This window comes from Camelus bactrianus, chromosome 6 (assembly GCF_048773025.1).
Source record: "Camelus bactrianus isolate YW-2024 breed Bactrian camel chromosome 6, ASM4877302v1, whole genome shotgun sequence".
In the NCBI taxonomy this organism is placed as follows: domain Eukaryota; kingdom Metazoa; phylum Chordata; class Mammalia; order Artiodactyla; family Camelidae; genus Camelus; species Camelus bactrianus.
In genome coordinates, this window is record NC_133544.1 from 92,281,888 (window position 1) to 92,296,846 (window position 14,959).

Here is a 14,959-nt window from a genome sequence, read left to right on the forward strand (position 1 = left end):
TCAGTCCATTCTGATCATGACAAATGGTACCTGGTGCCATGGGGAATATACAGATCTCTAAGATGTAGCCCCTGAGCTGTGGAGGCAGAGAATCTAGCAGAGCAGATGAGTCATTTCCTGTGAGAAGACACCATACAATATCAAGTAACATGTGCTCAAGACTAAAAGAGCAGTTAGGTGTTGGGTGTTAAGAAGAGAATGAATATAATGGGAATAGAATGTTTAAGGAAAATCTCATCAAGAGTGAGACTTGTACTGCAACATGAAAAATAAATTAATTCCTTTAGATTAAGTGAAGGGCCACAGATTCTAGGTGGCTGGATGAAAATGAAAAATGCAGTGCCTGAGCCTCAGGCTCCATCCACACTCTTGGCCCCTATCCAAACCAAGACTAGAAGAGATCAAAATTCTCCAAATTGTTCATTTCGTCCCCGAAATTGCTACATGTCTTTCAGTGGTATAATTTAAAGTGAAACAACTTTTTCCTGCAGATGAGAAATACTTTACCTCCTAATTTCCAGCTCAAAGTTAATAAGCAAGAAGCAGCATGTTTCCAGTGTCATGCCTAGTTCGTTTCTTTTTCTCCTGTAAGCTCCGCTCTCTGTGTGCCATCATGCATCAAAGGAAACTGACAAGGCAGAGAGAAGGTGGAAAGGGGCTTTACAATAACAGGCACTGGGAGCCTAGATGCTCTACTCATAGCCAAGAGTCTTAGGAAAAGGGGGAGCCTCAAGGCTGGGATGGGGAAGCATCTGAGCCAAGCTTTATGTTAAGAACCTCCCCAGTGAGAGTACAGACTTGAGGCTGAGAAGCTCACTGAAAGGGGTTACCCACCTAGATGATCTTCTCTGTACCAGGAAGAGGGAGTTAGGGAACCTCATCGAAGAAGGCTACACTTTCACAGGCATGGTTCCTCGCCAAGGGAAACGGGGTTCTGGTGTGAACACTAGCATGAAAGCTAGAGTTCTGGGATGTCTTAGTGGTAAATTTCCTACCTAGGCCACCTGCCCAACTCTGTGTTCCCCATACCCTAACTCACTTGGAAGGAAAAAAGAAGTTTTGGGGGCCTAGTTTATCCTCTTCAGATACAGATGTGTACAACCACAGTTTAAATACCTAGCCACAGCACAAACCCAGGAGTTCACTAAGCATTTCTGTGAGCCCAATTCCAGATGCTAACTCAGCAATACTAGGACCGCTCCTACCCAGCAGCAGACTGACTGGGCATGTCCAGTTCAGCTTCTCCAAAGGCGATGGGAGTTAAGGAACACATTTCAGTAAAAATAAAACTTATGCCACAGACAAGCTTAAAACTGGGAAAGAAGAGACTCTGAAGCAATTGAAAAGTTAATATCTATATTTATAAATGATATTGGCCTATAATTTCCCTTTCTTATATTTACATCATAAAAATGAAATGGAAAATGTTCTCTCTCTCTCTCTCCCCACCCACCCCCATGAAATGTAAGTATAAGTCTGGGGTGGTTGCCAGCCTTCAGCATGGCCCTCCATGCTCCTCTCCCCCTGGTACTTACACCCTTGTGTAGTCCCCTTCCAAATGACGTCACGGATGATCTATGTAACCAATAAAACACAGTGGAAACAATGATGTGATTTCTGAGGTTAGGTCATAAAAGGCATTGCAGCTTCCATCTGAGCCTCCTGCATGGCTCACTCTGGGCAAGGCCAGACACCATGACATGAGAGTCTACGTGGAGGACTAACTTATGGATACCGACTTGACAACAAGGTGAGCTAGACATCCCTGAGGTGGCTACTTCAGGGCATCATACAACACCAACCACAACTGACATCTGACTACAGCCTCTTGAGAGAACCCAAGCCACAACACCCACTGAGTTCTTCCTGAAGGACCTTTGGGAACTGAGGTCATAAATGATTAATGCAACAATAGATAACCAATAAAACTGGAACTGCTTCTTTAAATGTTTGGTAGAACTTCCCAGTGAAGCCATTTGGACCTGGAAATTCCCTTGTGGGAAGATTTTTGACTATTGACTCAATTTACTTAATGGTTATTGTGCTATTCAGGTTTCCTATCTCTTTGATAGAAACGATCTTTATTTTCTAAGAATTTACCCATTTTATCTGACATAAGCTTAATATTCTCTTAGTTTTTTAATGTCTATAGTTTCTGTCATTTAAGTCTTCATCACTGATATTGTTTGTATCTTAATCTTGTCAAGAGATCTGTCCACTTTGTCTTTTCAAGAACTAACTTTTAGTTTTATTGATTCTACCTCTGTTTTCTATTTCTGCCTTATCTTTGTTATTTTCCTTCATTCAACACTTTACAAGAGTTTGCTATTTTTTCCCTAACTTCTTGAAATGGATTCACAAGTCATTAATTTTCAGATCTATGAAATTTTAATTAATTAATACTTTTAAATATAAGCATTTAAGAATATGACTTTCCCACCAACTCCTACTTTGGTTGTATCTGTCAAGCTCTGAATGTAGCATTTTCATTATCATTCAGCCTAAAATATTCTCTAATTTCCATTATAATTTCTTCCTTGAAACATGGGTTATAGAGAAGTGTTCCTTAATTTCCAGAGATTTTCCAGTTACCTTGTTATTAATTTCTACTTCAGTTGCACTGTGATCAAGAAACATTCTCTGTATGATTTTAATCCTTTCAAAGTTGTGGAGACCTGCTTTACAAAGCAGTATACAGCCAACTTTCGTAAATACTCCGAGTGAACTTGAAAACAATGTACACTGTGGAGTTGCTGGGTGTAGCATTCTATATATGGCCATTAGGTTTACTGCTAATTATCTGTTCACATAATCTATATCTTTACTGATGTTTGTCTTCTTATTCTACCAATTACTGAGAAATCACACTACTATAAATTTGCCTATTTCTCTCTGTGCTGTTGTTAATGAGTTGAAACCTCTATCATTATGATCTTTCTGTCTCTAAAAATACATTTTTGCCTAAAAATCTTATCTGATATCATCTTAGCTCTTCCAGAGGGACCTACATTTTCTTCTGCCAGGCACCTAGGGACTTCACCAGTTGGAGCCACTTTAAACTAAATTCATGGCTTATGGATTTTTGGATCTCTAAAACTGTGGAAATTGGAGTCGCATAATCTTTTGACAGCCACCTGATGTTTTAACTCCTGAAGGACCTTTCCCTCTACTTTGCTCAGCACTAAGCCATCTGGGGATAGGGAGATGAGATGAATTTACTTCTAGTTCATCCTTACCCTAAGCGCATAGTTCTCTCAAGTGGAGTCTATGGAGAGAAGGGTTTCCTGTTACATAATGAAGCTTTTGTGGGCTTGGATCTTACTTCTATCCCTGCACTCTGGCAGGCTATCAAAACCAAAGTTCAAGTTCACTCAGTTGAGCAAATGTTGTCAAAGCAAAAGCAGTTTCAGTGTTCAGCTCACCTCTCTGAAATTCCCATTTTAACTTCTAATTTGTTGACTCTTTGATGAATTTAAGATTTCTGTTGAACACTTTCAAGTTGCTTTTAGAAGGGTTGATCTGCACAACCTAGCCCAACTTTTATCAGAGTCAGAATTGCACCTTTGTTTATAAAAGGTGCAATTTGATAGGGAAAGGGGTAGAAAGTGGTTTTGAAGTCAGGGGAATCTGGGTTCAGATCCTAGTTATATCACTTTTTATTTCTATCATTCACTTTCAAAGCCACAGCAACTGTCATCATATTTAAAACAACAATAAAACTTATTTCACAAAACTGTTGTGAGAATTAAATTGTAATAACACAGAAGTCTGGCAACTAGCAAGCACTCATATTTTGGCTGCTTCTCTTCTTCTCAATGCCCTCCCAAGCTTCTGTATCTGTTGAACATTTATTCATCTTTTAAAGTCCAGGTCAAATATTAATTCCTTTTCCCTCCTACTCATCCCCACCATCAGAATTAATAGCTTCCTTGTTATATGTTATCTTCACTTCTATTATCCTACTTATTACACTGTTTTATAACTATTGTTTATTGGTTTATCTGCCCTTCCAGCCTTGAGTTCCTTGATGGCAGGCACTGTGTCATTCATCTCTGAATCCCTGAAGCCTCAAAAACTTCAGTGAACTGAAATTAAATCAAATCATCCCGTTTCCATTATTTCTGACAGAACTACAGAGTTCAATGAAGTATTTGCTAACTAACCCTTTAGACAAAGGTTTCCTTGGTCATTCTAATGGTTGGTTATTTATCTTACTTATATGATCAGTATATACACAGAAAGGAATTACAAAGTAGCAAGTGTGAGGCTGCTATCTTTAAAGGGGCCTGTTTCCAAGATCAGCTCTTGGCCAGCATCTGGGAACCTGGCTGTCCTCCATTCCCTGATAAGGCTGGTTCACTTTGCTTAGACTATGCCTACAAACAATGTGATTTATGGTGAACACTAGCTTTCCTTATGGAAGTCTAGAATTTTGGTATAAGCTGGGTGGAGAGTACCTACGAAACCAGCCCCCAACAGAAACATGAGTGCTGAATCTCTAATGGGCTTCCCTGGGGCAGAAACATTATACATAAGTTACTGCATTTTTCGTTGCTAGAGAAAAGAGCACACTCAAGTGTGCTCCCTCGCAGTGGGGAGAGAGGAAGACAAGGAGGCCTCTGTATGGATTTCTCAAAAACTACGCCTGTGTATTTTCCTGTCACATATCCTTTCACCATGGTGCTGGTGCGTTCTGCTCAGGTCGACCTCTGAATATCTGAGTGTCTCAGAACTCAATCCTGGGCTGCTGCTTATCTCTATAAGCTTTTACTATATATCAGTTTTCTGACATAAATTGGCATCTTGAGGGTCAAATTGAGCCCACAATATTTTATATGGCCTGCAGAGAATGTTTTTGTTTTATTTATTAATTAATTTTTAATTTTAACTCACCACTAAGCACTTTCCACCAAGGAATTTTGAAGTAGCTGTCCCCTCTTCCTACAATATTCAGTTCCCATAATTTTGCATGGTTTTTTAACATTTAGGTCTCTGCTCAATTGTCACCTCCTCAAAGAGAACTTCCCTGACTACCCAATCTGAAACAGTTCTTGTGATTCCTTCTCATATTTTTTCTTGCTTTACTTCCTTCATAACATTCACTGTTATCTGAAACGATTAGATGATTTTATCTGCTTTTAGTGTGCTTACCACCACCACCAACACCACCACCACCATCACCACTCAGTGAATAAGCTTCATGACAGCAGGGACCTTGTCTGCGTTGCTCATGCCAAGGTCCCAGAGTCAGGAAGCCTGCCAAGCACACAGTAGGTATTTGTATATATTCACTGAATCAGTATAAAACTATGAGGTTTTTTCATTTTAAAAATTCTGGATTTCTAACATCTTTTTCAAAAATTAGAAGAATTAGATACCAATCTCAGATCTCCATTCTTGAATGACAATAGCTACCCTCTAACATGAACTTTATCCTCTTCAATTAACCACTCTCCTCATCCAGCTCAGTTCACTCACATTTACTGAACACTCACTACATTGCCAATTATCTTTCAAAGTGTTTCACATTACTAGCTCCCCCCTCCCCACACACAAAATCTATCAAATAGGCACTGTTAATAAACAATTTTACAGATGAGAAAAATAATGCTTACAGAGGTTATGTAACTTGCCTGAGATTACAAAATCAGCAAGGGGAAAAACCAAGATTCAAACCAAGGCAAACAGCTTCCCGGGTTCCTAATTACAATGCTATGATTTGGGCATTTGATTTTGGCAACCTCTGATCTTTACTCTCTTCTGGATGATCTCATCCTGCCTCAGGGGGTTAAATACTAAAACTTATTAATTGGTAACTCCAAAATTTGCTACATTTCATCAGTTCTAACATTCACATTCATTTCATATATAATCTCTCTAAAACTGGGCTATTTATTGCAATTGACAGCAGCACCTTACAACTGTGTAGCAGTTGTGCAACCCTGACATGGGTGTCACTGCCAGAGCATGTGCAAGCTTGGCTGTTATTCCAGATGGCATGATTACACAGCTGCAACCCAATATTTCAGTCAACAAACTACTTAAAGGCCATTTGAGGAAGTAGTATGAGTCCTGGTCAGTGTCTGAAAACATTCTGTTGACATCTTCTGATAAGATCAAGAATGTGCCAGCATCAAAACTTATAGATGTTAATGGCTTGAAAAAAAAACTGCCAGAGGTAACAGTGTTTTCAGAAGTGTTGCATTACTACTGCTCTTAATGGCACAGAGGATGATACCATATGGAAAAATAATGACAGTGACATCTCTGAGTATAAAAGAGATTCAGAAGAGTGAATTCTGAAATATGAAGATGGTTTAGGAATATCTTCACCAAATTTTTTGCTTACATTTTCATATTTACATGTATAGAAGAGTGAGATTACATAGAAATTAGATAGATTTTATGATTTTTTAAACTGTTTTGAGAAAAAAAATTAGCAGCTGCTGACATCTGAAACTGATCTGACCTTCACAGCCAGATCTCAAAATTACTACAAGCTGGTCTAAAGCTCACAGCAAGGCCATTCTGTTCTTCTATTGAACATAAGCAATCTCAAAGAACATCAGCCAACCTCAGGTTACTGAGACTATGATAAAATGACACAAGATAAAGTCATATCATAATTCCGTCTAAGCACAGGTCATTACACCATCCACAAAATACTCAGTCATAGAAATGTCCCCATTTTCTGACAGCATCCTATCTAAGTTGAATCCCCACTTCCTTAGACTCTCTCCCGATTGCTCAACCAAAGCCTAAATCCTATAATCAGTTCCTTCTGACACCCTCTTACTGAGACACCTCTCAGTTCCCCGTGTGTGTTCTCCCTCACTGAAGCAAGCACTAAACCCTACTCGTTGAAACAAGGTACGTTTCTAGTAGTCTTTGGCTGGAGGGAACCGAAAAGTTTAAACAAGTCTCAAAGAGTTCTTTCAAAAATAAAAAACAAATATTTGAAGTGATAAGAAAGTATGTATCATAATTTAATTAGCAGCATTTTTTTCTTCATGGTGCATAAAATAATGGGGTCTCTTATAATCAATGAAGTTTAAGATTTCATGAAATTCTACTTTCAGCCCAGACTACTGCTCTGAACTCTGCATTTGTATAATTAAGGGACTACTTCCCATTTCTACATGGAAACTGTTTAAGACAAGAGTTTCACACCAACATGTCCAAAAGGCCCCTAAACCTCTTCTCTAGTCTTAAATTTTTCAGTAAACTGTATCATCACCTATTCTGTGCTTAAGCCAAAATTCTAGGACTAGTTGTCAATTCCTTCCTTCTCCCCTCTACTAGCCCCAACATTTGCAATCCATCAAGGCCTGAAGGGTCTCTACAAATATATCTCAAATCTGTTCGTGGCTCTCTACGTCTACAGTCATCCCTAGGCCGAGCAATGTTCTCTCTTACCCACACTGCTGCAATAACCTCCCTAAATGGTTTTCCAGATTTCACTTTTGCCCCTCTCTAATCCCCATAGCAGTCGGAATAATCGTTTTAAAACACGAATCCTATAATGTCACTCCTCTGCTTAAAACTCTTTAATAGTTTCCCAATGCTCTTACAATAAAATCCAAACTCCTTACCATGGCAACAAGGCCCTACATGACCTACATCTTGCAAACTCCTCCAGCCTCATCCCCCATAACTTACTCCTTTCTACACTCCCAACGTACTAACATCCCCCAAGTCCTTGCCTGTCCTTAAGAATGTGCACTAGTTAGAATGTTCTTCCCCCAGTCCTCTTCATAATTCATTTTATCCTTCCAGTTTCATGTAGCTCAAACATCACCTCCCCAACGAAGCCTCTCCTGATCACCCTATTTTACATGCTTCTACCAATTATTGTTTGCTTCCCTCATAGCACTTACCTTGGGCTTATTTAATGTAATCTTGGAATATGAAATATTCCAAGCAATCAGCCACACACAGAAAAACAGAGCAAACATTACTGTACCTATTATCCATCAGCATTTTACTTTACTTGCTTCAGTTTTTTAAAGAAATAAAACAGATATAGGTACTCAATCCCGTTGCTCTTCCTCCCTCAAACACGTCTCATCCTCATAGATAACCACGTCTAGGACTGGAATTTATCATTCCCACCGTGTTTCTTTACATGTACAACATGTTGGGTATTCATTACAATACAAAGTATTATTTTACATATGACATAAATGGTTTCATATATAATACGAATATATATAATTCTTCAACTTGCTTTTTATTTGATTTATTTCTAAACTTTATCCATAGATACAGATGGTCCTGTTTTGTTTATTTCAGCTGTTGTACAGGTGCCATTGTGTAAATATACCACAATTTATCCATTCTTTGGTTGATGAGAACTGAGGTTGTTTTCAAATTTTTGTTGTTATGAACATGCTGTCTCTTTGTGCATATATGGAAGAGCTCAGTGATACGCACCATAAATATCTGCCTCAAGCTTGTGTTAAATCTGTTGTGTTTTTTTTTTTAGGGTTTATGTTTTTGTGTCTTGTTTAACACACCCTTCCCTGTTCCAATATTGTAAAGATCATGTCTTATATTTTCTTTTTAGTAGTTGAGCTTTATGCATTTAGGTCATTAACCCACCTGAAATTGACCTTTATGTACGTACGGCATTAGGCAAGATCTTATTTCATCTGTTTGCCATTTGGATTATCAGTTGTCCCAATACAATCTCCTGAATGGTTCATCCCTTCCCCTATTAATTTGTAAAGCCACCACTGTTGTTCAATAAGTTTTCATGTATAGATAGTTCAGCTAACAGACTCTATGCTGTTCTATTGCTCTTTGTGTGTTTCTCTCTCTCATCTAAGGTTGACTATCACTATAAAAATCCCTTACACGTGAAGAGCACATTACAATTTACAAAACATCTTCAAATCCAATATCCAATGCAAACCTCAAAACAATTCTGTGAATTAGGTGTTATTATTCACATTTATTTGGATGAAGAGACTGAGACTCATAAAGGTGAATAATCCACGGACACCAGAGAGTAATAAGTGGAAGAGCAAGGACCCAATCTCATGCATTCAGTTACAACTCTTTCCACCAGACCTTCTATTAGTTAAGGTCAAGAACAGTGTCTTTCAAGCAGCTCCCAAACAGAGCTATGCACACCGTCCACATACGACTAAAACAAAAACCTTGATAAATGAACAAATGCTTTAACAGCTAAGGTTGTTGGCAAAATCTGTCCATCATGCTTATCCTGAAAATAAACTCTATTCTGAAAGTAACCCTGCCCAAGCCCCACTGGACTCCAGCTGGCCCCTTTGCTACCGCTCACCTCAAACACAGATAATGCTGCTGTTGAAGTCTTTACTGTGTACCATTCCTCCTCGTGTCAGTGGTGGTTTCTCATCAGTCATTAGCCCTGCAGCTCCAAGGTTAGAACAGAGATGTGAAAACCAGACAGTCCCCTGTGTCTCAGGAAGGGCGGGGGGCAGAGCTGATGCCCCCAAACTGGAATTCAACACTGAAACTCACTTATACACAGGCTTAGGGAAATGCTATGGAAAGCAGGTGGCAACAGAGTGCTGTCCAACAATCTAGCACCTAGCTTAATGGGAAACAAAAGTAGGTACTCCACAAATGGTCTTCATTGAACAAATAAATGAATTGCGTTATCTCAAGCCAGAAGCATCGGTTTCACAGGCCCTGCAGAGAGCAATTAAATGAAAAACATTTCTAAAGAGCAGCTCCTAACATTCAAAAGCTGGCCTTGTTAGAACATGTTATTCTGTTATAGGACATCAACAATCTCACAGAATACCTTAATAAAATAAGACAAAGGCCACCGTATAATTTTGTGTAAGCACAGACAAAACTATGGCTACAATGCCACCCACAAAATACCAGACACCCTTCCTCTCTTGGCCAAAATAAGTGACAGGAAAATATATTTAGAAACTGAAATAAATTAGCTGTAGTTCAGACATCCAGACTAGCGCTGGATGGCCACCGTGGGTAAGGCTTCAGATATGCTCCCGTATTACTAAGGACTTACATTTTCTAAACTGTATCAGGCTCAAGAAAACCCAAAGACAGTGTGTGCCCCTAAGGGATATTTTTTCCTTGCCCCCACTCCCCACACCCCCACAGCAAGGGCCACCAAGTGTCAGGCCATAAACTGCCTCTGAGAAATCTATATGTGGTCACTGGGCTATAGGTGGTGTGCACCCCAATTCAGCTTGCATTCAAGTGTTAATTACACTCACCCTGCCTCCCAGCAAAAGAAGGGCCATTCATCAAGTCAGAAGTGGAATATGCACTGCGGGCAGTTATCCCAGAGCCCACTCCCTTAAACAAATTTCAGATGGGCATTTCAGGAGGAATTTCTAATTTGGCTAATTCCTTTCTAGGACTCTGGACAGGGAACAACACCACCAAAAACATAAAGGGGTCCCCTCTGATAAAAGTAAACTAAATTCAGGGTCCTAAACACTAGTAACCCAATCATAGACAGAAAAATAGGAGTGCCCCTGTTTTCTGACAGCATCTAATCTAAAGTGAATCCTCACTTCCTAAGTCCATCCCCCAATCACCAAAGTCCAAATCCTGTAATCATTTCTAACATCCTTAATGAGCAAACCCATGAGGTATGTCCTACTTTACTGTTATGAATAATAAATACAACTTGATTAACCAGAGGTGTGTTGCTGGCAGTCTTTGGCTATAAGGTACTGACACATAGAACAAGTCAGACAAGTGAAACTCTATGCCTTTCTCTTTCTGGAAAGTTCTCCAAATCTCAGCTTGACAAGAACACTCCATCTTATTTCTGGAAGTCACCTCTAACTAAACGAAAGAGAGGTTACAAATTCCTTTAAGACCAAGGATTTGGTTCAATATTCAACTCCAGTTCTACAAATAAACATACTTATGCACAAAGCTTTTTTGTTTGTATATAGTATGCTTCCTCCTAGATAGAAAGCCCTTGGAAAGCTGAGTCTGTCTATTTCATCTTTGTAAATATGCAGTACTTCACACGTGGTAGAGAATTTCTTTTATGAATGGCATTAACATGCTGCTTTAAAACTAATGGCAGTTGAAATGGATGCCGCAGAATTACAGCTGGGAAATCCCCCCAAAAAACAAAAACTCAGTTGGGGAAAAAAGGATCCCCCCCACAAAAAAGGATTTCTTTCTCCAAAAGAAAATTCCATTTTTTCCTCCACCTTTACATTTCTTCATTTTTAACTATATATTCAAAACACATACCTTCATGTTTAAAAATATACCAAATATGATTAACACACATGATCATATTTCTTCACTAAAAGGTTTAGGTCTTTCAGGAAAAATATAAGTATGATGCATTCTTTCATTTGCCCAACTAATTTCCATTTTTTCCCACACCACCCTACTCCCTCTAAAAAACAACTTTTCTGTTAGTAGTTTCAAAAGTAGCCCAGATAATGTTGGGATCTAGTTACATCTAGAGAAGGCCTGAGTTTATTTAATTGGTCTATATAATGCTTAAGTAAATACTAAAACGAGATTGCCATGACACATATTCCGTACTTTTCTTATTGATTGCTGGAAGAATACTCTTTAGAAGGAGACTTTAATCCCCATTCACGAAGATTTTGTTTGTTTTTTTTTCCTTTTTTATTAAAACACCCTGGAGCAGAGTACAGGGAGACAGCACAGAACATTTATTCATCCTCTGATGCAAAAGTATAACTCAGTCTGGCTTAACAAATTAAATGACACACCGTGCAATGTCAAACTATTTAAAGGCATTCTGGCCAGCACTGTCTTTATCTTTCAACAGGAAAACAGCTTTATAATCCAGAAGCAAAGATTAAGTTCACCAAATGCAAGTCCACACTCAAAGAGCACCTACACTTTGCAAGACAATATGCCAGATGGGCTGACAGATCCAAACATAAATGCCTGACTCAGACAGAGTTAAGTGGAGTAAGGGAGGTTACAAAGTGCCATAGATGTCAAGGAGAGTAGGGTGTAAGAAAGACTGTAGGAAGAACATTCCAGACTGAAAACTCCAGATCGTCAAAGACTGGAATCCTGGATGGTAGGGACAGGGACATGGGGGTACACAGGTCCTGAGATCTCCACCATTTAGGAGGCCTCAGCTTGTTCACACAGGGGGCCAAGGAGCTCAAACATAAATGCTCAACGTAACTTTAGATAATTTTGCAACTCAGCAAACCTGAGCTCCCAGCCTTCAGAACGGGGGTAGGTGGGGTAGCGGGGGTATTATTTCTTCAAAGTCTTCTGGACTAAAATTAACTAGAATGATTTCCATCGCTTAAAGGTAGGGAGGTGGGTGTGGCCCCTCTGAGGCAGCGGCGGGCCTCCGGAAGGTCCGAGGGGACTGTCTAGACCTTTTCAGGCCAGCGCTAGACGTCCAGACACCGCCCAGCAAGCCACTGTCACACAGCACTCCCGACCCAACGAGCCCATCAGCTTCGAAGGGCCTTGGCAAACCTGAACCCGGACAGCCAGGCCTCTAGGGTTAGGCTCGGGCTCCATCAGTCCGCAGACCGCGAACAAAGAGGAGGCCCGGGGCAGCCACCAGGGCCCGCGCCGGACTCACGCAGCACCCGAAGGTACCTGAATCCCTAGGTCGCGCCTGGGCCCATGGTCTGCGGGTGTGCCTCGATGTGGGCCAGACTTTACCCGGGCCTGGAAGCCGTGAGCGCACTGTGCATCCCGCTGGCGCACTACTGGCTCTCCGGCACGCAGAGGGACAAAGGGGACAGGGGTCCCAGAGGGTCCGGGAGCCGCGACTCCGCGCGCGTCTTGCCGCTCGGCCTTTACCTGCACGTCACTCAGCTCTACGCGCAGATACAGCTCGCGGTGTCGCTGAGCCCAGTAGACGTGCGGCGTCAGCACCTGATTCTCCATGACCACGCTGCCCAGGACGGGGAGAGACTAAGCTCGCTGCGCCTCGCTGCCTCTAGAAGTGCGCTGCTGGAGCCCGCCGCACGCAGGCCGCAAACGCCCGCACTCCGGAGTGTCGGCAGCCGGCAGCCGCGAGAAGAGCCACGCTCGGGGGCCGCGCCTGCGCAGTGGCTAGCCGGGGGGGGGTGCAGCTGCGCGGGCTCGGGGCCAGGGCGGGGGCGGGGCGGGGCGGGGGCGGGGGCGGGGCGGGGCGGGGGCGGGGGCGGGGGCGGGGCGGGGGCGGGCCCAGGAGCGTGTGACGCCACTGCTTTCTGCGATTGCCTCCGGAGTTGGGGTCCGCTGGTGCGCCACGCTTCCATCTCGTATGGAGGATGCTTAACAATAAGCGTACACGTAAAAAACGGTGGAGACTCATGAGGAGCCAATCAGCATGGAGAAAGGGCTCGGGACTGGTGTATTCGTGAGGTCCCTCCCATTCTGTCGCTTATTAATTCAATATTTGCCGAGCGCCTACTATGTGCCTGGGATTCAGAGTTAAATACCGGAGTTTCAGGAGTAAGGCGTGCTGTCTTGGAACCCTCAGTCTATTAAAAACCACAAGTAATTACAGACACAATAAGGATAATGATTGTGGGGTAAGCGGTGTGGGAGAGAACGGAAGAGTTCCAAGGGGTGAGAGTTAAATGTAAAGGCCAGAGATTTCCAGCGCTGTCTCATAGAACTTTATGCAATGATAGAAATATTCCCTTCTGTGCTGTCCACTATGGTAGCAACTAGCCATGTGAGGCTTTTGAGTACTTGAAATGTGGCTAGTGAGACTGAGAAACTGAATTTTTAATTTTATTTACTTCTAATTATTTTAAATAGTCACCAATTAGTAGTTATCCAATGGGACAGGAGACTGGTCTCAAAATAGGAAACCCAAACTAGAGATAACACTAGTTTATTTTTAATTTAAACTATCTTGTCGGTATCCACTTTCATCCCAAAATCAGCTGCAGTGAAGAATTTCATGGAAGCAACATTTGTATGAAAAGCAGAAATCTGGGACACAAATGAAACTTGTAATTCAGTTCTGTTAGCACCCATTTATTTAGCAAAGTGCTGAGCACAGGGATCCAGAAATGATGCCAGCTTTCAGAAAACATTTAGCTCAGGGGGTGGGTCGTATAAAATATAGAGGGTTTTAATATGGGGAATGTGCTGAGCTCACAAAGAGGCAGGAATTTAGGAACTGAGGGTTGTAGGAACCATGGCAGGGTTTTGAGAGCAAATCCTTGAAAGCTGGACAGCGAAATGTGAGGAGAAATTTGGCAGAGGAAGAAGCAAAAGTACCACAGTGGAGGCACAGGGCAGGAGTCCAAAGATGAGGAGATATGGAAGGTTCTGCACACTAGGGGTTGGGCATGCAGGAGAGGAGTCATTATGGGTCTGGAAAGACAGATAAGGAGTGGATTAGCAATGTCTTCGTTTGTTTCAGTGAGGTGTTTGTACTGTACCCCACAGGCACGCACATGGGAGCCAAGGAAGTCTGTTACAAGAGATTAGCAAAATAGATATGTGCTAAATAGATACGTGATAAATTTCTTCTGTACAGCACAGGGAACTATATTCAATATCTTCTAATAACCTTTTATGAAAACGAATATATGTATGTATATGTGTGACTGGGACATTGTGCTGTACACCAGAAATTGACACATTGACTCTACTTCAATAAAAAAAAATAGCAATAGAAAAAAAAGAAGAAAAATTCAGATGTGTACTAGGCAGAAAAACCTGTCAGTGAGGAGAAACTGGCAGAAGGCAAACCATTTGGAGGTGATGCAATATGCCTGGCATGCGATAATGAGGGCTTTGAATTTTAAAAATAAAATATTTTTGAAATGATGAAAGTATTTTTATTGCATTTCTTTTACTACAAGGTAGATGCAATATAGGACACTTTTTAAAAATTGAGGTGTAACTTATGTATAGGAAATGGGCAAGTTTTAAACGTTCAGCTTAAGCTGAATTTTTGCATTCATTTATACCTGTGTAATTAATTACCATCCAGATCAAGGGCTGGAAC

General features: G+C 41.2%; 1 protein-coding gene across 2 annotated transcripts in view; it reads right to left on the reverse strand.

Annotated features, from left to right (window-relative positions):
• Positions 1-13,071, reverse strand: part of HACD3 (3-hydroxyacyl-CoA dehydratase 3) — a 36,807-nt gene extending 23,736 nt beyond the window's left edge. Inside the window, exon 1 of one of the 2 annotated variants that reach the window (XM_045516864.2) lies at positions 12,805-13,071. In XM_045516864.2, coding sequence (XP_045372820.1) covers positions 12,805-12,891 — 87 coding nt within the window. In that variant the 5' untranslated portion in view covers positions 12,892-13,071. The remainder of the gene's footprint in view (positions 1-12,804) is intronic. The other variant, XM_010955390.3, reaches the window with a different exon arrangement.
• Between the last annotated feature and the right edge of the window lie 1,888 nt (positions 13,072-14,959).